This window comes from Thunnus maccoyii, chromosome 10 (genome assembly GCF_910596095.1).
Source record: "Thunnus maccoyii chromosome 10, fThuMac1.1, whole genome shotgun sequence".
Lineage (NCBI taxonomy): Eukaryota > Metazoa > Chordata > Actinopteri > Scombriformes > Scombridae > Thunnus > Thunnus maccoyii.
In genome coordinates, this window is record NC_056542.1 from 9,699,508 (window position 1) to 9,719,671 (window position 20,164).

The following is a 20,164-nucleotide window of genomic DNA, read 5'->3' on the forward strand; positions in this document are numbered from 1 at the left end:
TTCAAGTCAAGTCAAGTCTTTTTTTTTGTATAGTTATAGCCCAGTATCACAAATCAGAAACTTGCCTCAGGGGGTTTTAATCTGTACAGCAATACAACATCCTCTATCCCAGTAGAGAATTGAAGGGAAACTGAAGTGGGGTATTACAACTGAACCTGTTCTCCCCTTACGCAGATTCATTTTCAGTGTTTCTGCAAGATAGCAAAAATTGTGGAAACACACGAGCCATTAAATTCTATCAAGTCTCTTACTTACTTACTTGTTTCTGTAAAATACAACAAGCTCACCAAAAGTCCCTACATATTAGAGTGGTAATATAAATATCATAAAAGATACTATTAGATATTCCATGACCGTCAAGGCTGTGTGACTTACTACTATTAGAAATCCCATGACCTGGATGACTGAGAATATGTACATATACAAAGTGCTTCAACACTACCACAAACACTGTAAGTCCCTATGGCAGTCTTATATTGATCCCTGTAGAGATTAAAATACCATCAGGTATTAGACAGTCACTATAAACTTAGCATTGAGAAACACAGCACTGTAAATTCCTGTAGAAATGTTATTTAGTGATACTACAAGAGAGTTAAGAATAGTCCTAGCAAGAGCAATACACATTATTAGCATTTTAGGAGCTAAAAAGTTGAAAAAAGTATAAAACCAACCTGTGCTAAGCAGCACAGATACACTTTAAGTTCCTCTATAGGAGTATTTTCTTTAAGGTCAGTTGGGCAAAATCTGCTCTCTTCACTCTGAGGGCTTTATCACCCTGACTGGCCTCTTTACAGCTCTTTCTGAATGAGCTGATAGTGTAATAGATTCTTTCCAGTGACATGTGGCCAGTGCGGGAGAGAATGGGCAGCAGGTTCATGGTGGCACAGCGTAGTGGTGTCGAGGGAGAGACTGAAAGAGACCTGGCAGATGGGTGATACAGACTGGGTGAAAGGACAGCTGGCACCTTCACTCCCAAGCAGCAGCAAAAACATAAGAGAATAGAGCCACTTTACAGGGAAATGGCTGTTCCCCTAAAGCAACATATCTTCAGCAACGGTCTGTTTAGAAAGAAAAGCAATACAGGTGAGTGTACTAGGTGAGGCAGAGGGGCTGTCCCATAATGTTGTTTGTCTCAAGTGCTGACAGAGACAGCTGGTAGATGGTGTGTGTGTGTTTATGTGGGATAACAGTATTAACCTGCATAGTGCACCAACAGAGACTCTGACCTACACTTTCTTTTATTCTTAGACAAGTCTTCTTCAATAACAAAGTTGCTGTGCATCTTCTGAGGAGTTACAGGAATTTATTTTGCTGCTAATACATTAAATACATTCATGTATTGACCTGCCCAGATAACAATAAGAAGTGCAGATGGGGTCAGATTAATTACAGCAAACTGGTATACTGTACATCTTGTCAGTACAGGCCTTATTAATAGGGATGCACCAATCCAACTTTTTTTCCCCTGATATGTTTCAGTTACCTCAGCTCAGGGTTTCTGCCAATACCACATACAGATCTCATAGAAATGCTTTCTTTTTCACAAATTTAAAAGCTCACTGCAAGAAACTCATCACCAGTGAAGGAGGAAGCGTTCAGATCCTTTACACAAGTAAAATTCGCAATGCTACAATATAAAAATACTCCATTACAAGTAAAAGTCGTGTTTTCATCAACTTACATGTTAAAGCAGGTTAATGTGAATCTATTTGCCACTACTTTATATACTGTGTTTAACTACAACAATCCATTATGTTTTATTAACTGATCATGTTTTATGGAAAAGTACATCAAAGTTGTACTTTTGTACATTATTTAATGCACTTAGTTACATTCCACCGCTGCTCATTTTAGTCATAATTTGAATAAAAAAGATTACATGAGGCCAAGGATTGGATGAGGCACTAATAACCGAGTCAGTGCTCTTCTGTGACTGAATGAATGTAACTAATAGAAGTAAAATCGACTTGTATAACGGCATTGACAAAACACAAACAAAAAAAAAACAAAACTGTATTTAATGTGGATCAGTCACATCATGGCCGATAATCAGTGTGCTTCCTGGCAAGAGTAAAAATCTGTAGAACTTGTACTGGTCTTCAAAACTTCATCAGTCATACACTGTCATACGGGATACTATCACATGTGCAAGTTGCTCTGGCAGAGGGATGTGGCTGAGTCAGAGGCCGGCACTCCCAAACAAACCTGTCTTACTGGCAGTACTGGTGAGCTATTAAATGCTGACTGAGAGCAGTTTATACAGGACATCTGGATATCCAGAAGCACTCTTCACTGTGTTGATACTTGGCGTGGATATTATTATGATACTGAGACACCCTTGTCTATTAAACTTCTAGAGAAACAGTTGAGAACACAAACACATTGACATGACATGTTTTCAACTTTCGCAATGGAAACTTGGCCCTCGGTGATTCTGAATGCAAATAGCGTAGTTTCATTTTCCTGCTATGCAAAAAAGCTGTAGCTGGCAGCAGTCTGGGTGGTGTGTGTGCGGCCTTGGCTAGTGGAGTCCGGAATCACTGGAAAGGCTGTGTGGAAGAACTCAATTGTCTAAGTTAAGCATTCATGAATACTAAACCAAACCTTGAATGGAACATTCCTATCTGAGCTTTCCTTCTCGTAAATTTCCTCTCTAATTCTGCTATTAATAAAAATGCAGCTGAATAAAAAATAAAATTGCTCAGATTTAAATTCAATCAAAATACAAAAAAAAAAGTCACAGTATCTCATGCACTTATTTCTAAAATAGTTTGCATCTTTATTTTAAGCATGATCACAAGGACATCAGAGGTTGAACTCAAAATGATAGCAGCTTTTCAAATATACATCTTTAAATTTACATACAGTACACTGTACAATCCAGTAAAGCACTTAATGTTTAGTTTTGTAGGTTTATCGTTTTGCTATGATGTAGTTGATTTGATTAAAAGCCTCCCTTTTGCTGGATATTCAAACTTCATGTATTCCACAAACTAGATTAGCAGGCACTGCAATATCTGCAAAGGAAGAAGAAAAACAGACTGTTTTCAGAAGTAGAAGCGTGGTAATAAGCAAGAAATTTCAACAATCTAAGCATGCAAGACTGTGCAGTGAGGTGTCAAAGCCTTTAAAATATTTTGGCACAAGGAATGAGAATTCTGGTGGTTGGAATGTAGATGAGGAGTTATTGTTATGGTTTGAGTGTTTCATACCTATCTTAGCAGGCTTTTTGAGATTAAGATTGTTCATGATGTCCACAAACTCCTCCAGGCTCTTGGTCAAGCGCCTGTTAAACTGGCGCTCCTCACCGACCGTAGACACCGTCTGACCTGATACACAGAGACAGATTCAGCCTGATATGTCATCTATGGCAACTGTGGACTTAATGTTTGTCAGCTGTTGAACTTTACTCATCAATCAAAGCAAATATTAGTTTCAGAAAATGCGGAGAAATCACATGGTGCTGACAGACATGGAAACATGTGACTTATTAACAGACATACACCGATATATCAGTATAGTTGGTTTCAAGTAGTATCATTTAAGTGGTAATATAATTTTTAATGCTGATATTTGACAGATTGTGGAGTTGATGCTGATCTTTTTTCACTGAATACAACTGTCAAAGTAGTAACAGAATAAAACTAATGAGGTTACTATTAGGAGAGGCATGTCTAAAGGCTTGACCTGTTTTCATTTGCATTTATGCAAACACTCCAACATTAACATGTGTGTCATATCAGTACTGGCTGCTATGGGTGGGAAAATACTGGCTTTACTTTTCTTTGCTGATTCTTAAAATCTGTCTATTTACATAACCAGTTTTCAAATCAGTGAATCCAAGAGACATTACAAAAATGTTCAGATGTGTGAGTTTTCAGCCAACCTAAGTAGTCATGTGCTGGGTAGACAAGGCACTGGTCAGGCAGGGTAAAAATCTTCTGATGGACTGAATGGTAGAGCTTTTTAGGGCAGCCTGAATTAAGAGAGAGAACATTTTGCAAAGATAAGACAATTTCTAAAGTAAACAGATGCAATACTGCCATCTTGTGTCCATCTAGCAGCATTACAAAAATAAAGGCTTTCACTGTAGCCCAGTTAGGACAAAGTAAGAGTGTATGTCTACCCTGCTGGAAGTCTGTCCTGCCACAGCCTCTGATGAGCAAAGCATCCCCAGTGAAAGCCATGCTCTGATCCCCTGACACCAGCGTCATACAACCATCAGTGTGTCCCGGTGTCTCTCTCGCTGTCAGAAACTAGAGGCGAGAGCAAACAGAAGTCAACTCAAGGATTGTTGAGGCTATTTTATGAAGCAATTTTTTAAAAAAAGAATAAATTCCTCTACAGAGCAACAAATGGCGCACTGATAAAAAATGAAAAGTTTGAATGGGTGCATCCGTACACATTACCAGGTCTACAAAGAGGCACATTTACTATATTCCAGTTTACATTTTGAGACATTATTAGATCTAAATATAACCACTTGAGTTGCAACTACTAGTCGATTAATTGATTAGTCGATTGACAGAAAATTAATCGGTAACTACTTTAGATTTTTGAATAATCTTTTCAGTCATATTTTAAGCTAAAATGCCAAAAATGAGCAGATTTCAGCTTTAAAAATGTGATGATTTAATGTGTTTCTTTGTCATACATAATAGTAAACTGAATATCTTTGTGTTTGTACTGAAGATTAGACAAAGCAAGACATATGAGATTGTCACCTTTGACTCTGGGAAATTATAATGGTCATTTATCACAATTTTCTGATATTTTATTGATAAAAAACAATTAATGATAAGCTGTAGATTAAAACGATAAGGAAAATAATCGTTATTTGTGGCCCTACGAACCATCGTCAATCTCTTTAAAATTAAGGTTATAGGTTTTTATTTTACGTTATATATTTCTCCCTCTTACATGTTTTCCAAATGTGATCTTGTCTCCGTCTAACAGGTATATATCTGCAGAGGCGCCGCTGAATTTGGAGATGGCACTTTTCAGCCCAACCAATCTTTTCTTCATCAGACCTGTGCTTGTGATGTGGTCAGCATGGCAGTGGGTGTTTACTATCAGAAAAAGAAGATGGTATGGTTAACTATAAAGCAAGAGCAGAAAGTAACTTGAAAGTAGACTTGTGTCTGTTGTAATAGATACACTTGCACTTTCACACTTTCAGCTACAGTCCTAGTAAACAGTTTGGACACTTCACATTCACTTGAATGAGAAAGTGTGTCCAAACTTTTGACCGGTACTGTACATGTACAATATGTTACCCAGCTCTAGTTTACTAAGACTCTTCTGACATGAGAAACCCACAGTCTACAGTGTATGACTGTCTGTGAGCCTGGCCTGACTGGGTTCAGAGTTTTGGGAAGACTGAGATGTCCTGCAGCCTCACAGTGCCATCATTATCTTGCTCCAGAGCAAAGTTAGCCCCAACATTTCAGGATCGGTGACAGAATTTTGAAAAAGCTCAAAGCTGACTGTTGCAGCATGGGTGCTCAATTGATTAGAGAGACAATACAGAAGATTAATATTAAATTGTCTGAATTTATGGAATAAACCCATATCTCTTTGTTGTACCACAGAAGTAAGCGACCTGCTACTTTTAGATTAAGCCCCAGTTCATGTATGAGCTTCAGGTCCCTGTCAATGGTCTCCAGCACAGGATCGATGATGATCGCCTCCTTGGTCTCTGTGTCAGCCAGCAGGTAGGTGTAGGTACTGCTCTCCAGCTCAAACAGCTGAACAGAAAAACAGGCAAGGGCACAGAAGTGAGTCAGCAATAAATAAAAAGTGCGGTAACAGGTAATAATGATGCACAACCTCCTCGTCATCCTGAGATAGTGTTTGTGAGAGAGATGGATAGACGATTATGATGTTTCGTTACAAAATGTGTGTTTTTTCAGTATTTGGAAAGTTTGCAGTGTTTGTGATAAATATATTTTTGTGTTTACAAGCAAAGATTTGCCGTTCGATACTTAAGAGGACAGTTTACTTGTTAACAAAACTATCTCAACCATGTCACGGTCTACGTACTTGTTTGCTCTGGAGTTTTTGAACATACCACACCCTCGTCTCCAGCAAACTCAGTTGGTTTTGTTGACATGTAGATTTTCAAACTTTCCATGATAAGGTCAAAAGTGGAGAGTAAATAAATAAGAGGACATTGACTTAAGAGTATTTTGTCATATAGGGCCTACTGTTGACAAGCTCACTTCTATCCTCTGCTGTAAGGCTGTTTCACGCAGGTCAAGACAGTGTCATCATAATAACATTACAGTAAGTTCCATTCATCAGTTTTGCAGAGTTATTGCAAAACATTGAGAGGACTGAGCAGGGTGACTCAGAGTGATACATGTGGCTGCAGATTTCACTAACACAACCCACAAAGATGAATCTGTAAACTTAGTTTGGCTCAGTATAAACAAACTATGACTGTGTAACGTTGTGTAACGTTACAATGAGGTCCAGTAATTAAGCTAACGGCTAACACCGGCTAGCTCGCTCACTTCCTGGGAGCAAAATAATATTTTACGAATATCTCTGCTAACTCTGAATGTGGAGCCAATAATTTAACCAATACAAAGAAAAACATCATGTTAATAATTAACCGCACCTGTCTGAAGAGCAGTCCTTTGGTCAGCGCCATCCTGGAGCAGTACGATCTGCTGAAAGCTCGCAGCGGGTCTTCGCCAGCACTCAGGCCGGGACAGGCGCGCCTGTTCTGGGATGCAGAGTAACTCGAGGCCTCGGTGTTCATTCTAAGCCGAGGCGTGAGAGCCAGAGCCCGTTGAACTGCTCTGACTCTGTTTATTACCGAACACATTGTCGCTTGCCTGTAATGTCCTGGGTGCAGTGCTAGATATTTATCAGAAGTGTGGGACAAATGTCTTTTTGAAAATCAGCAGCGGTTCAAACGCTTTCAAGCACTTGAGCATGCAAGGATATGTGTATAAAGTTAGCTGCGTTTACCTTGAGCTGATGGAAGATAATGTCAGTTTCCTTAAAATACAACTCAAGAGTTCAGTGCTGTTTAGAAGCTACACTCTCACCTTGGATGAATTCCGACACACTAATGGTGTGACAGTGTCACTCACATTTACAGCGGCTGTGGCTGTTGCCATAGCCACTGTTTGTATTATTGAGTAATGTGGGTTTGTCCACTCTAGTCCTGCTGGTCAACTTCCTCCACGGTCACGTAAGCAGGTCACATCTGTTGCAACATATGCTTACAGGTCGTAACCGTTTCACACTTACTGTCCGTTGTAGTGCACGAGCATCACTCATGCGCGCTCATGACACATGCAAGCGCACGCACACACGCATATACACATGCACACACTGAAACAGACTTGACAGCAGGCAGCATGGTCTACGTGACTGTTGAAATCTGCTTATCAGGTAGACTCATACCACCCAAACTAAAGCTACTTACAATGCAATATATAAAGAAAAAAATATGTCATCTGACAGTAAAATGCCGTAGTTGAAAAATTATATTAACAAACACAGTATAAAATAGAAATATTCAGTTTTTAAAATCAACAAAAGTAAAAAATATTTTGTTAGGATCTTTTCTCATTACTGAGGACCATTGTGCAGTTTATAGCTCGGCCAATACTGGAGTTTTGGCCGAGCCAGTATTACACCAAACTATTTGACTATTATCAGATTCTGTCTCCTCATTGGGAATTTCAGTTATACTATTGCCACAGCAAACTTAAAAAAAAAAAAAAAAACTTTAACACATACTTTACCTTTATAGCCATTACCAAAAACAGTACATCTATATAGTATGGGAAAAAAATAAAATTTAAAATGTTTTTGTATCAATTAGAGCTGCAGCGATTAGTCAATTATTCAATTTCTTCATTGACATAAAATTAATTGCCAACTATTTTGTTAATTGATTAATCATTTTGAGTCAAAGAAAAAATGCTGAAACTCTCTGGTTCCAGTTTCTTAAATGTGAATATTTTCTGGTTGATTTAGTCTTCTATGATAAAAAATGGAATATCTTTTGGTTATGGAGTATTGGTCAGGACAAACAAGACATTTTAGGTTGCATCTTGGGCTTTGGGAAATGATGATCAACATTTCTCACCATTTTCTGACATTTTATAGACCAAACAACTAATCGATTAATCAAGAAAAATAATTGACAGATTAATCAGTAATGAAAGTAATCTTTAGTTGCAGCCCTAGTATTTATTCTTTCTTTTCTGCAGCCAAGGGATATCGAGTATATATTATATATATTATATATGAGTGGGAACAGGCTTTGTTGTTTTTATTTTGGTATCGTTGATACATCTTGTCTTTGTTTTTGATTAGATTCAAATATGGAGTCTTTGTTTCTTGTATCAGTTTATTTAGTTTATTTAGAGCACTAATACTTCATCTGTCAATACCTGGTCGACCCTTCGGTCTTTTTCATGTAGTTATTCCATAGCGTCAGAGAATCTGATGAGTCATAGATTTCAGTCCAAATCATAAAAATTTGTGACCTTATCTAAATACTGCTGGGTGCCTTGTCTGGTAACAGCTATAAAAAATAAAGTATGTAATAAAGTAGATAAAGATGTAGATAGAAGCAGCTGAAAATCCCAATAGGTCACAGAATCAGAGGGGTCATAGAATTTAGATACTGATATCAGTATGTGAGATTTATTTTTAAAACAAAAATGACAACCACTTACTGGCTGAGATACATGGCATGAACAAAACAATTTTTTGATAAGTATCTCTTTAATATGTCTTTTTAATAATTGTGATAAAGATATTGGGTGGGATATTTTATTGCTAAAAAATAAACTTGTTAGTGCTATTTGGTGGACAAACGATATAACAGTGGCACTGTCTCTAAATTACTTCAAACATTTCCTTGGCATTGCTGTACTAAAATTTCTTGTAACTTATTGCCCAACATATACAGTACATTAGTGATATATAAGCTTAATAAGCTGAAAAGCAAAAATCAATATATCCATCAAGCTGTAGTGCATACATACCTACTACTGCCTACTAATATTACAGTAATTTTGGTTTATTTTATAACCAACAACACAGACAAGCAACTACAGGTGATCTGCCTCTTTATTTTCAGTTATTATGTCTCAGGTTCTGAAGAGGTGTCGGTCATGGCTGTTGTGGTCTCCTCCAAGTTCTCTGGTTTGCCTTGCTGAAAAAAATTGAAAAGAGAAGCGTCAACATAAAATATAGTTAAATATATTTCCATGAATGAAACATATTAAATGTAAATGTATTGTATGGTTAGAGAGCCTTATGTCAATAAAAAAAAACCCAGCAAGGTATCACAAGTTTCAGTGTCTGTAGCACGCCTTAGTGAATAACTAAACTGTTTATTGATCTGTATAATCATTATACACAACTGAAGCAACTCTGTTTCTCTGGTCACTCGAGCCCATTGCTGGATAGTTTATCAAACTGTGTCAACACTGTGGTTTGTATAACTTGGACTGAGCAATATTTCTTGAGAAGAATAAGCACATAAAAGACAATACTTTCTGCTTTTGTCAAACCATTTTCTTTATATGACAATCCCAACAGTTATGAGGTGAACCAACAAGTTTTATTCATATAACCAGCTTTAGATAGAAAGTCAAACTGTTCTCCCTCCTGAATTCAAGATTCGAAGTAAAAACAAAGAATTTTAGGCACAGTTTTCCAGGCTGGTGTCATTTCCATTTAATTTTGAGAACAACATTTAAACTATCCCGATCTATAGGCACTGTAAACTGTGGGATCATCACTAAACAAATCCACTGAGTGTGATCAACATTTGCATGTAGCTTAATTTCTAACTATGCCCATGTAGGGGAAACAGATTTAAAATGTCTTATGTGTGGAAGGGTATAATTGTTGGACTAAAGAAGAATCAGTTTACAGTACCTCTATAAATCTTTCAACCCAGTGGAGAAGTTGAGTTATTCTGCTGTAGACGCCTGGTTTATTGTGCCGTCCACAGCCTTCACCCCAACTCACAACCCCTGCCAGCCTCCAGTCCCCACTAGCTGTCTCACACACCAGGGGTCCACCACTGTCTCCCTTAACACAGGACAAATAATTTATCAAACATTATAGATCAGATTTTGAATTGCGTGTGAACATTCAACGGTGACTGAAGTGAAACTGGTGCAAATTTGACCTGGTGACAAATATTCTTCATAAAACTTTATCAGGCAGGTTTAGGTGGAGATTTTATATCACTGGGTGTATACCTGGCAGGAGTCTACCCCTCCATTCATGGTGCCAGCACAAATCATCCGAGGAGTTAGGTACGTGCCATAGACACTCGGGTGGGAGCAGGCAGATTGAGCTATCACCTTGACCTGAGCCTGCCTCAGCTCATTTGACACAAAACCTGACAGAGAACAGAGAGAGAAAGTATAAAAGACAGACTGTGATGTGAGTATGTTAATCAAAGGGAGGTTAAGAAAATGCCCTTTAATGTGTCTGAAATCCCTCAGAGAGACCTTAGCCAATCAAACTAAGCAGCTGTTTCACGCCTAAGGGGGGATATTTTCTTCTAACTTTCTGTCATCATTTAAATTTTTAAAATTATGTTGCTTCTCATAGTAGGAGTGACATTTTTTTTTTGTTTCCTTCATTGGTTTAAATTTTAGTTGATTGTTGCTCCCTGGATTTGCATATTGTCAAGTTATTGTTGGTTTTTGTCTTGGTAAAAGCAATGGAAATAACTAAATGTAATTATTGAAGGTAAGTGGCAAATTATTTAGTGTTCCTGCATATGTTGTTAATGGTGGATGGCGGGGTCAAATTATTTTTAGACCCCCAAAAGGGCTTGCTGGCTTTGAGGAACATAGGGCAAACTTTATTTTATGTTTCATATTACATGATAGGAATAATCAATGAACTGGCACAAACGAGGAAACAGAAATCATGGAAGAACTGGCACCAAAGAATGTGCTTCCTGATATAAATAACACAATCAGAGAGGGTTCGTGTCAGTGTAACACACCTCCTTCATGAATAAATCCCCAGCCTGTGATCCAACAGGATGCTCCAGGAGGAAAGGACTCGTTTGGACTGGGCAAACAGACCGGTCGCACCCCACCTACATTCAACACACAATAATCAGATTGAAACATTTATATGCAAAGCAATAAAGAGATAAAGGCTATTACATTGCATAACCATATATAGTACACTCAGTTTTTTTCTAGCCAAGTTCCCCTACAGAGAGATACTGTAGCACTGCAATGAAATTAAGAGCCAACACAGATCAGCTGTATTTAACCAGATACAGTTGAAAAACATATTTAGAACTGCAAAATTTTGTATCTGTATATACATAGCTGGCTGGTGTTTACATTTCTAGCACACATATTAAGAATATGTACTTTAAAATAGTCTAGGATGCATCGAATCTTTTGCCTGTGCCTTGGTCAGGGGACAGGAGTGTTAACCCCATGGATGTATATAAAAGCTGGATACCGGGGAACGGCGCCCATTCAATCCAATAAGAATTGTTCACCTGGCACAAAAGTTTCTAGTTTCCGGGTTTGCTTCTGCATTGTGTGACCCACACAATATGCACAGTAGCATGGTGGTCTATGTATGGTCAATGCACTTTTTACAGGTCTTTCTAAAAGGTCGATTGAAAGATTACAGCTTATTCAGAACTCCGTGGCTAGACTGTTAACAAAAACAAAAAAGAGAAAACACATCACTCCAGTCTTGGCTAGACTACACAGGCACCCTGTGTCTTCCAGAATCGATTTTAAAGTACTCTTACTTGTTTATAAAGCTCTCAGTGGGTTAGGGCCAAGCTACATCATAGACTCCCTGTTGCTTTATGTTTGCTCATGAGCCCTTAGATCTTCTACTGCAGGCTTGATTGATACCCATAAGCCTAAAATTGGAGATGCAGCTTTCTTCGCTTATGCTCCAAAATTATGGAACACATTACCTAAAGACGTTAGAGAAGCAGGCTTGGTTGAAAGCTTTAAATGACACCTAAAAACATATCTTTTTAACCTAGCCTTTCTATAGCATGGTTTTTGCACCATTTCTTTTGCACCATATCCCACCATCTTTAAGACAATTTACTCCATTTTAAGGCATTTTTATTCTTTTTCATGATTGATTATGTCTTTTACTTAAGATTTTTAGCTGTTTCCTTTTTAAGCTATTCTTGTCCTCTCTTTTAATGCAATACACTGTTTTCTGTTTTTCTTATTTCCCTCCTTTTATTATACGCATATATTCCTGTTTAATGCTCTTAATGTCTCTCTTTTGTTTTTTATCTCTTTAATGTGAAGCACTTTGAGCTGCATTTTGTATGAAATGTGCTATACAAATGAGGTTATAATAATAATAATAATAATAATAATTATTATTATTATTAGCATTAACAGTATAAGCCTTTAAAAGAAAACTTTATCCATTTTACTTTTTGTATCTCAAAACATGAAAGTAGACTGTAGGTAAATGATGTGTTTTTGCTCTGCCCTGTCAACAGAAGGGGCCACCTCCTCTTACCTTTCATGTTAATGTCAGTGATGGTGCGCAGTAGGCCCACATCATAGTCATTGTTGTATCTGTTGAAACGGGGGTGGTAGAGCACCTGCAGTGCTCTGTAACGTTTCCCCAGAGAGTTGTCTGCTATGTTAACTGTGTCCACCACCACCAGCCAGTGAGCCACTTCAAGCATGTCATTCCTGCAGAAACACACACAGTGTGACAGAGATGTGTGTGGTCTGAGTTCAGTTCAAGTGGCCTCACTGTGCGCTGATTAGTACCTGTCTTTGTCTTACTGTAAGTCAAGGGTTGAACAGAGTCCCTGCTGACAGATCTGCATTGGTGATGTTCAAGAAACTTTGGATCTGGATGGGAAATGTATTACACTGTTTATTTGGTGTCTTGAATTTGCTTTGACTCACTTTTTGACCTGCTCTCAACTTGAACCTGACCAGATCAGAACATAGAATTAACTTGGACTTGACCATGGGTTGGTTGATTACAGCCTTCCCACTAAGTACTGTGGATATGCAGTGTGGATCTAACTTTTATCCCTCTAAATGTACTGCACTTTGTTTTCTCCCTAAACTGATGTATCCTCTTCCTTTCATTCATTCCACATGTCCACCTCTTACTCAACAAAACAGTGAGCTGCAGTGATGACCCAGTGTGGGGAGATGATGGCACCTCCACAGACATGTTTCCCTTTCCAGTGCATGCTGGCCTGCCAGCCCCACTTGTTCTTGGCTGCCAATGTTCCCCCAACGATCCGTCGGCCATCACTGGCCAGAATTGGACAGTCTAGATATGTGGAGATGATTGTGAAAAAAATCACATTTAAAACACTAAACAATCTACAAAGATTGTTAAATTCCGCAAAATCACATCAGCAGTTTCATATATTCCATGATTAAGGTGACAGGTAAAGCCCTGTCCATGATCAGGCTATATCATATAACTTATGGCCATGACTGCCAGACAGTCATATGGATATATAATGATCATCTTCTGTCCAAGACAGATAAGCAGGGAATTAGACCCAGACTACATAAACATCAATCAGTGTGATATGTTTGTTTTTTTTTTTGTTTTTTTTTACCTGCAGTGATGTTCCCTGTCTGGTTAACAGGATTCTTTGATAGAAAAGGTGGCTGAGTTGTGACACTGCAGTTCCTCATCACACCACAGAGAGGCGATGAGTCCTCTAGCTCAGATGGGAATACCAGGAACTTGACTAATTTGAAAAGACAAGAAAAACAGTGAGACTAGATGGCACAGTAAGTTAAGAATTAAACATCACAGAACTGAAATGATCAAAGCCAGAAACTCCCAATATATGCTGTCCATGAGGCACCTCTGGTGAAATAAGAACCTCAGCAAATGACGTGACCCTAATACATGTTTAAAAGGGTGAAAATAATCTGCCCTTTGAGTTTTCCTGATAAATCATTTTAATTCATTCAAAATTCAGAAGAAATCTTCACAGAAGACATATTACCTGCCATACCAAATGAGGAAAACCAATTAAGTTAGATTTTCTCTTCATTTAATTTGATTTTCATCCTCATTATACTAATAATCACAGTTAAGCCCCAGGAGATTTGATCTGGCCAGTATTCTGGTGATAAACAGCTGCCTCTCTGTCAACCAGCCGAGACCCTCCTGATGCACATGGTTACTGTGGTGGTATTTAAAATCCAGTCTGTACTAAAATAAACCATTAACTGAAAAAGACTGAGATCAGATTATTCTAATGAAATAGTGTATTCCAGTTAAGAGTCTACAATTTCTGTTTTACCCTATTGAATTCAATGAACTACTGGTGTATAAATAGAATTTAGTAGCATATTATTTTTTTAGGTTATGACATCAAAACTAGTTATACAAGTAAATTCTGACTGCTAACAGAGGCAGCTCGGTTACCTAAGAGAGCAGAGGTAATGACCAGTTTGATGATGACAGGCAAGCCCACAATCAGTAACACATCACGTGATGAACAGGCTTGAGACTCTGCATCTACAAATACATAGAACAAACAAATACATAAATATTAAAACCATATGCAAGGCCTAGAGTTTCAGCTTTTTGGCCCACGACCGGGTTGCATCAGCTTTTAGTAAATCCATTGTTCAGTTTTTGGTAAAGGACCAGTGTGTAATGGCATCTAGTAGTGTGGTTGCAGATTGCAACCAACTGAATATCCCACCCCTCACCCTCCCCTTCCAAGTGTGCACCCTCCCCTTCCAAATACGGTGGCTGCGAAACTTGCAAAAAATGTGAACGCCCTCTATAGAGAGATAAACAGAATGGATTAGGGCTGAGTGTCTTATTTTGTAGAAGAAAAGAGGAGAACAATGTTGCATGATACTTTGGTTTACTTAATGGTGTGTGCCAATGTTCGTTTTGAAAGTAAAACTAATCTTCCTAAATCATGAGTTATCATTAGATAGATCAAACTGTCCACATGACTGACCTGGTATTGGTAAAAAGCACCATTAAAGTGACATATGATGTACCTGAGGGGGGTAGTTAACACCATAGGTCCAAGAAGAAACCTCTGGGGATGGTGAAACATTCTCATTGGTAGATAATCATTTGCTTTCTCTATTTGTTAGATGTGATGCAATCCAATCTAGGGTAGTGCGAGAAATCCGTCACCACAGCCTGAGCCCTTCAAATGATATAATGACCAATAGTATTAAAGGGCACAAGGCCGGATAGCAATGAAACAGATTGCATGCCAGCGCTATCCCACGTTATGATGTTATTACTGCAGCTGTAAACAGCTGCTTCAGCACTCTGTGCTTTGGAGAAAAGTGAGAGATGTTATTCTATCTATCACAGGAACATATGGATAGCTCTGTTTTTTTGTGGAAGCAATGGATCAAGGTTGCTTTCTAAGGCTGAAAAATAGCACGCATGAAGAAATCACAGGCACTTCCGGAAGTGTAAGATGGAGATAATCCTTTAGGGAAAGTACCAATGACTTATCTTTAAGGAAAATTGTTGACAAGATGCCTAGAAAAAAAAACAATATATACAGCATCACATGGAAAGACAAGAATAGCCAGAGGAACAGGATGTACAGGTCTGTCTGTGCAGGAGAAGAACCTGCTTTCGTGTTTAGTGACCTCATCTTTTAGTTTCTGATTAAAAAAAAAAAATCTTTCCACTTATAGCATGTTGGTTATGCATTTTTATTTCAAGATAGAGATTGAATAATTCAACCAGAGGGATTAATTATCTGTAGGCATTGATCAAATTTTCAGTGGTGCAAGTCTAATGAGAGTACATAATTAATGTGGCTGCTTTCATTCAACTCTGTAAAGACTAAAGAATTTAGCAGCTGACTGAGTATTAGAGATGTACATCATAATTTTGATTCAAAAGCAACATTAAAACCAATATACTGATAATCAGACATGGTATGCTTTAAGTGTAAAGCTGTGTGTCAAGTGTTAATTTTGTTGGTTACCTGCTGGGCTGATGCCCAAAACTTGTGTTTTCTCATTGCCATTTGAGGCAAATGTGGAATAAACAATTTTTAGAATTAGAATTACAGCTGTGATGATCAGACTGGACTAAATTATCTTAATTCCCTCTGCCTTGATCCAAAGACGAGGCTCAATTAATTAACTTTCTAATGGGAGCACATGGAACAATGCATTGTGTTAACAAGTGCACATCTGTCCCATCAGCCCTGACAGCACTTCCTGTGACATTTAGCAGCATGTCAGCTTGCCCTCGATTGTGGATATTGCCATGAAAATATTAAGATTACTAACACTATTGTCACTATTGTATCTTTTGTTAATGTTAACAGGGCAATAATGTGCTTTTGTTTGAGTCTGTATGAGCTTGCACTGTATGGCTAAAAGTATGTGGACATACTTTTTTGTACTTTTGATTGTCATGGTTTGAGCTGGGCCCCTTAGTTCTGATTAAAATTACATTTCAGAAAAAAGTGAAAACAGTCTCTTTCCTGTTTCAACGTGACAATCCTTCCATGCACAAAGCTAGGTCCCTAAAGAAAGGCTTCTCTGAGTTTGGAGCGGCAAAACTTGACCAGCCTGCACAAAGCCCTGACCTCAACTCCATCCAACTACTTTGGGATGACCTGGAAGACCAACTGTGAACCAGGTCTGATCTGTCAACATCAGTGGCTGACCTTGCTAAAGTTCTAGTGGCTCAATGGGAGCAGATCCCTACATCCAGGTTTCAAAGGCTTTGGAATGAGATGTTCAACAAAAACATTAAGTGTAATGTTTGGGTGTCCACGAACCTTTAGCCTTATAGGGGTGTCACTCATATGTGATGTGCATTTTGATCACATTTGGGTTAAATGCTGCAGTGGTTTGGGCCAGGGCTGGTTGGTTTAAAACAGAATCCATGTCAGGCCTGATTTTTTGGGGCTTCATCAAAAATCCACATTGATCCAACACCCTTGACTATTTCCATACCTGGCTGCTCATGAGGGAGATCTTTGGGCAACATGAGCCCTACTGATCCCTCTTCCAGTGGGCCACCATCTGATGGCTTCCTCTGCTGAATGTCTTGAGGATTATCACCAAAATGAAATGGTGAAGTCAGTGTTTTTTCATCTTGGGCCTCTGAAGAACCAGAGGGAGGAGCTGAAGTTTCTGGAGGTTGAGGCTCTGATGTTACTTCAGTAAAAGATTGAAGCTCTGGGTAAAAGTTTCCATTAGCTGGAGATTTATAGTGGGGCATGAGTGTAAGGACTGTAGAAGGGACGAGAGATGATATGCTCAATACTTCATGACTGGTTGGACTTTGAAAAGATGTAGATGACCAGTGCTCAAGGTACGGATAGATTGACGCAACGACTGGTAGCTGTGCATCAAAAGTCTGGACCTGCAAATCCATACTTTCAAAGTCACTCGTAGCTGTCATGAAATGCAGAGTATGTTTAAAGTTTGGGTTGATGTCGTATAATTTGTGGATTGTGACTAGCAATATACATGTGTTGTTCTGAAGCAGATCTGCTAGATTTCAGACATGGCTGAGCTGAGAGGAAGGACACACAGATGCAGGGAAACACTGTCCTGCAAAAGAAACAAAGGCAACAACAAAATATGAGCTTAGAATAATGCATCTTTGAGTAATTTTGAGATATTGAATGCTGATATCTTTAAATACTATAGATCAAAGTTAATATGGCTCTTTTCAAGTACATTTTATCATCTAGTATTATTCAAAAAAGTGTTTTTTGGATAGTGTCTTTTTAGGCATATGTCAGATTGGATATTAGCAATTAGGTGGTCTGAATTATAAGAAGGAATTAAACAGATTTTCCTAAAAGAAATTAATAGATTACTTTAATAACATCAAAATACAAGCTTGCTCTGAGGAAAACTAAACTAAAATGAAGGCAAAATGAAGCGACGGACATTACTAGCATAATAATTTTGACTCATCCTGTATCACTTAAGAACCTTTATTGATCACTAATAACACTGTGGAAAAGGCCTCTGTGATTAAACTCACTTGTTTTTTTCAGGATACTCCACCCTCCACAACTGCCTTACATCTTCACATCTCATCACATCAGTATTCTTTTTTTTTTCACTAAACATTTTTTCAAGAGCCCTCACCTGAATGTCACCCGAACAGATTCGCATGTGTCGATGTCATTTGTATGCGCGGGATTATTCATCCAAGTGTGTCTCCTCCACTTATTAAACCAGCTTGTACCACAATGAGGAAAAGAAATGCATCACTGTTACCCAGTCAGTGACAAGACTCCGAAGACACCGGCTTGCTCTGGTGCATCTTTAATCCAAAGATAATCTGCTCCGTTACTGTGAATCCATCATGTTCAGCTTGCACAGGTTTCAGTAGTTTGTTACCTCTTCTCGTGCAATTCTGCTGCTCTCCTCAGTTACCACTTAATCCTTTCATTGTGTCACCCCCTTCATTACCCTCCTTCTCCTTCCAGTCTACTCTTCTTCCCTCTCCAACTTAATCTTTCTGCTCTGGTCAGAACAGGTGAGGCTCAGGCAGTCAGGTCAGTAACGGATACGTGCACTCTTGTCATTGGGCGTCTATGAAATATGCATGGGGATAATTGTGAGCTTGGGTCAGAATTTAACAACAGAGGGTAATGTATACCACACCACTGAGTCGCTCCCACTCACAGATACTCATGAGCTACATAATGGCAGCATGGACAGACACACATACAAAGAGTAAAGGAGTTGAATTTCATATAGATGAAAGAAATGGATCCAATAATCAAACAGCTATTAAGAATTTGAAGAGGCATAATTGTGGGTATGAGTCTGTGTGTGTGTGTGTGTGTTTCCAGTCTTCACAAGAGTATTTTGTTCATCCTATCACTTTACTTTGCAACAGAGAGTGTGAGGGGCTGGCAGTAACGAGGAACCCCAGAAGTAGTATTACTCAGCAACTTCTAGGTTACACTGCTGAGTTCACTTCAAAGATCAAACATGGTGGAGGAGATATGACTGCCTCACCTGCAGGTGGGTATGTCTAAAATATGAAGAACATGGTGGCCATGAAGTGCAAAAAAACACATCTGGCAAAAGAAAAGTCCTAAATTTTACAACACAGGTTTCATAACATAAATATTTAAAAAAATACTAATGCACCATCTCACAAAACAAATGAAAATATATGTACAAAATTAAAATTCAACATTTTACGAAACAGAACAAAAAAGCCAGTCTAATTAACGAAACAAAATCTAATAATTTCCGAAAACAACAACAAAAAAGTGACATGTCGAAAAACAAATATCTTAATACAACAGAATTATGGCACTTTACAAAACAAACAGGCAGAACATGAACACATTTTTATAAATAACTTCAAAAACACAAGAGAGGGATGTTTCATAAAACAAAAACAGAAGCAGCCATGCTAACTGCTCTTTGAGGCCTTTGTCAATAAACATAAAGTGCAGCTGAGGCCGAGGGGAAAGTTTTGCAGGTATTTGGTCTTAAACCATAGTATTGCACACATTACATTTTTTAATGATTTACCCTGTGAGTGAAATCAATGTCTGTGCCAAATTTCATGGCAAGCCATCTAATAGTTGTTGAGACATTTCACTCAAATCCACAAATATCAACCTGCTGGTGTTGCTACAGGAAATGTCAGGAGATCACCAAAGTCATTAGGATTCATCCTCTAGGAGGCATGAATGTCCGTCCAACATTTCATGGCAATGCATCTATTAGTTGTTGAGATATTTCAGTTTGGACAAGCATGGTGCACCAACCGACAAAAATGAAATGAAAGCAGGAAACAAACATTTCACCAACTGAAAAAGGTTTGCACAAACTACTACTTTTCTGTTTTGCATATTTGCTTTGTGTTATGTCTTGTTTGCAGTTTTATTTAGTTTTGTCAAGTCACAGTTTTCTATTTTGTGTTTTACTCTTGCTAAAACATTTCCTGAGCTGCTGTTGTGTTGTTTATAATTACTCTGGCAAATGTTTTTTTGTGCACTTTTGTGCGACCGCAGATAAATGATTTATAATACAACTACACGAACATTCATGCTGAAGTTCTGAAAATGCCTGAGTGTTGCTCACTTGTTGTTTATAACATGAGCGTAGAGTAGCTTCCTCCCCACCTGCTCATGACATTGACTGAATGAATGAATACA

At 38.3% G+C, this 20,164-nt stretch overlaps 3 protein-coding genes across 5 annotated transcripts; all 3 read right to left on the reverse strand.

Annotated features, from left to right (window-relative positions):
• Positions 1-2,758: 2,758 nt before the first annotated feature.
• Positions 2,759-7,313, reverse strand: ethe1 (ETHE1 persulfide dioxygenase). 3 transcript variants are annotated; one of them, XM_042424085.1, is made up of 8 exons: positions 6,982-7,313; positions 6,626-6,867; positions 5,606-5,750; positions 4,924-5,072; positions 4,130-4,259; positions 3,890-3,979; positions 3,216-3,332; positions 2,759-3,020 (listed from the first exon to the last, which is right to left on the reverse strand). In XM_042424085.1, exons 2-8 carry the CDS (start codon positions 6,833-6,835, stop codon positions 2,974-2,976), a joined length of 888 nt encoding a protein of 295 aa, XP_042280019.1. In that variant the 5' UTR covers positions 6,836-6,867; positions 6,982-7,313; the 3' UTR covers positions 2,759-2,973. The 3 variants fall into 3 exon arrangements, with proteins under 3 accessions (XP_042280019.1, XP_042280018.1, XP_042280020.1); XM_042424084.1 differs by having other exon boundaries at positions 6,626-7,313; XM_042424086.1 differs by lacking the exons at positions 6,626-6,867; positions 6,982-7,313 and having other exon boundaries at positions 5,590-5,670.
• A 1,453-nt stretch (positions 7,314-8,766) lies between these two features.
• LOC121906238 (transmembrane protease serine 6-like) lies at positions 8,767-13,165 on the reverse strand. The gene is made up of 6 exons (XM_042424985.1): positions 13,149-13,165; positions 12,535-12,713; positions 11,012-11,107; positions 10,251-10,393; positions 9,922-10,077; positions 8,767-9,190 (listed from the first exon to the last, which is right to left on the reverse strand). Exons 2-6 carry the CDS (start codon positions 12,704-12,706, stop codon positions 9,119-9,121), a joined length of 639 nt encoding a protein of 212 aa, XP_042280919.1. The 5' UTR covers positions 12,707-12,713; positions 13,149-13,165; the 3' UTR covers positions 8,767-9,118.
• On the reverse strand, positions 13,103-18,189 carry LOC121906237 (serine proteinase stubble-like). Its single transcript, XM_042424984.1, has 4 exons — positions 18,126-18,189; positions 16,974-17,576; positions 13,613-13,747; positions 13,103-13,314 (listed from the first exon to the last, which is right to left on the reverse strand). The coding sequence occupies exons 2-4, from the start codon at positions 17,422-17,424 to the stop codon at positions 13,145-13,147; spliced, it is 756 nt and encodes a 251-aa protein (XP_042280918.1). The 5' UTR covers positions 17,425-17,576; positions 18,126-18,189; the 3' UTR covers positions 13,103-13,144.
• Positions 18,190-20,164: the final 1,975 nt, after the last annotated feature.

What these genes read in the sequence shown, in the direction of transcription:
- ethe1 (XM_042424085.1), bottom strand. Translation starts at nt 6,835, where the DNA reads ATGTGTTCGGTAATAAACAGAGTCAGAGCAGTTCAACGGGCTCTGGCT. An exon ending in GCTTAATCTAAAAGTAGCAG is followed by an intron (nt 5,073 to 5,605) that starts GTCGCTTACTTC and finishes TTTTTCTGATAG; the next exon opens with TAAACACCCACTGCCATGCT. An exon ending in CAGGACAGACTTCCAGCAGG is followed by an intron (nt 3,980 to 4,129) that starts GTAGACATACAC and finishes CTCTTAATTCAG; the next exon opens with GCTGCCCTAAAAAGCTCTAC.
- LOC121906238 (XM_042424985.1), bottom strand. Translation starts at nt 12,706, where the DNA reads ATGCTTGAAGTGGCTCACTGGCTGGTGGTGGTGGACACAGTTAACATA. An exon ending in CACTGACATTAACATGAAAG is followed by an intron (nt 11,108 to 12,534) that starts GTAAGAGGAGGT and finishes TGTTGAATGTAG; the next exon opens with GTGGGGTGCGACCGGTCTGT. An exon ending in GGGATTTATTCATGAAGGAG is followed by an intron (nt 10,394 to 11,011) that starts GTGTGTTACACT and finishes GTTCTCTGTCAG; the next exon opens with GTTTTGTGTCAAATGAGCTG.
- LOC121906237 (XM_042424984.1), bottom strand. Translation starts at nt 17,424, where the DNA reads ATGACAGCTACGAGTGACTTTGAAAGTATGGATTTGCAGGTCCAGACT. An exon ending in TCTCCCTCATGAGCAGCCAG is followed by an intron (nt 13,748 to 16,973) that starts GTATGGAAATAG and finishes TTTTCAAATTAG; the next exon opens with TCAAGTTCCTGGTATTCCCA. An exon ending in GACAGGGAACATCACTGCAG is followed by an intron (nt 13,315 to 13,612) that starts GTAAAAAAAAAC and finishes CCACATATCTAG; the next exon opens with ACTGTCCAATTCTGGCCAGT.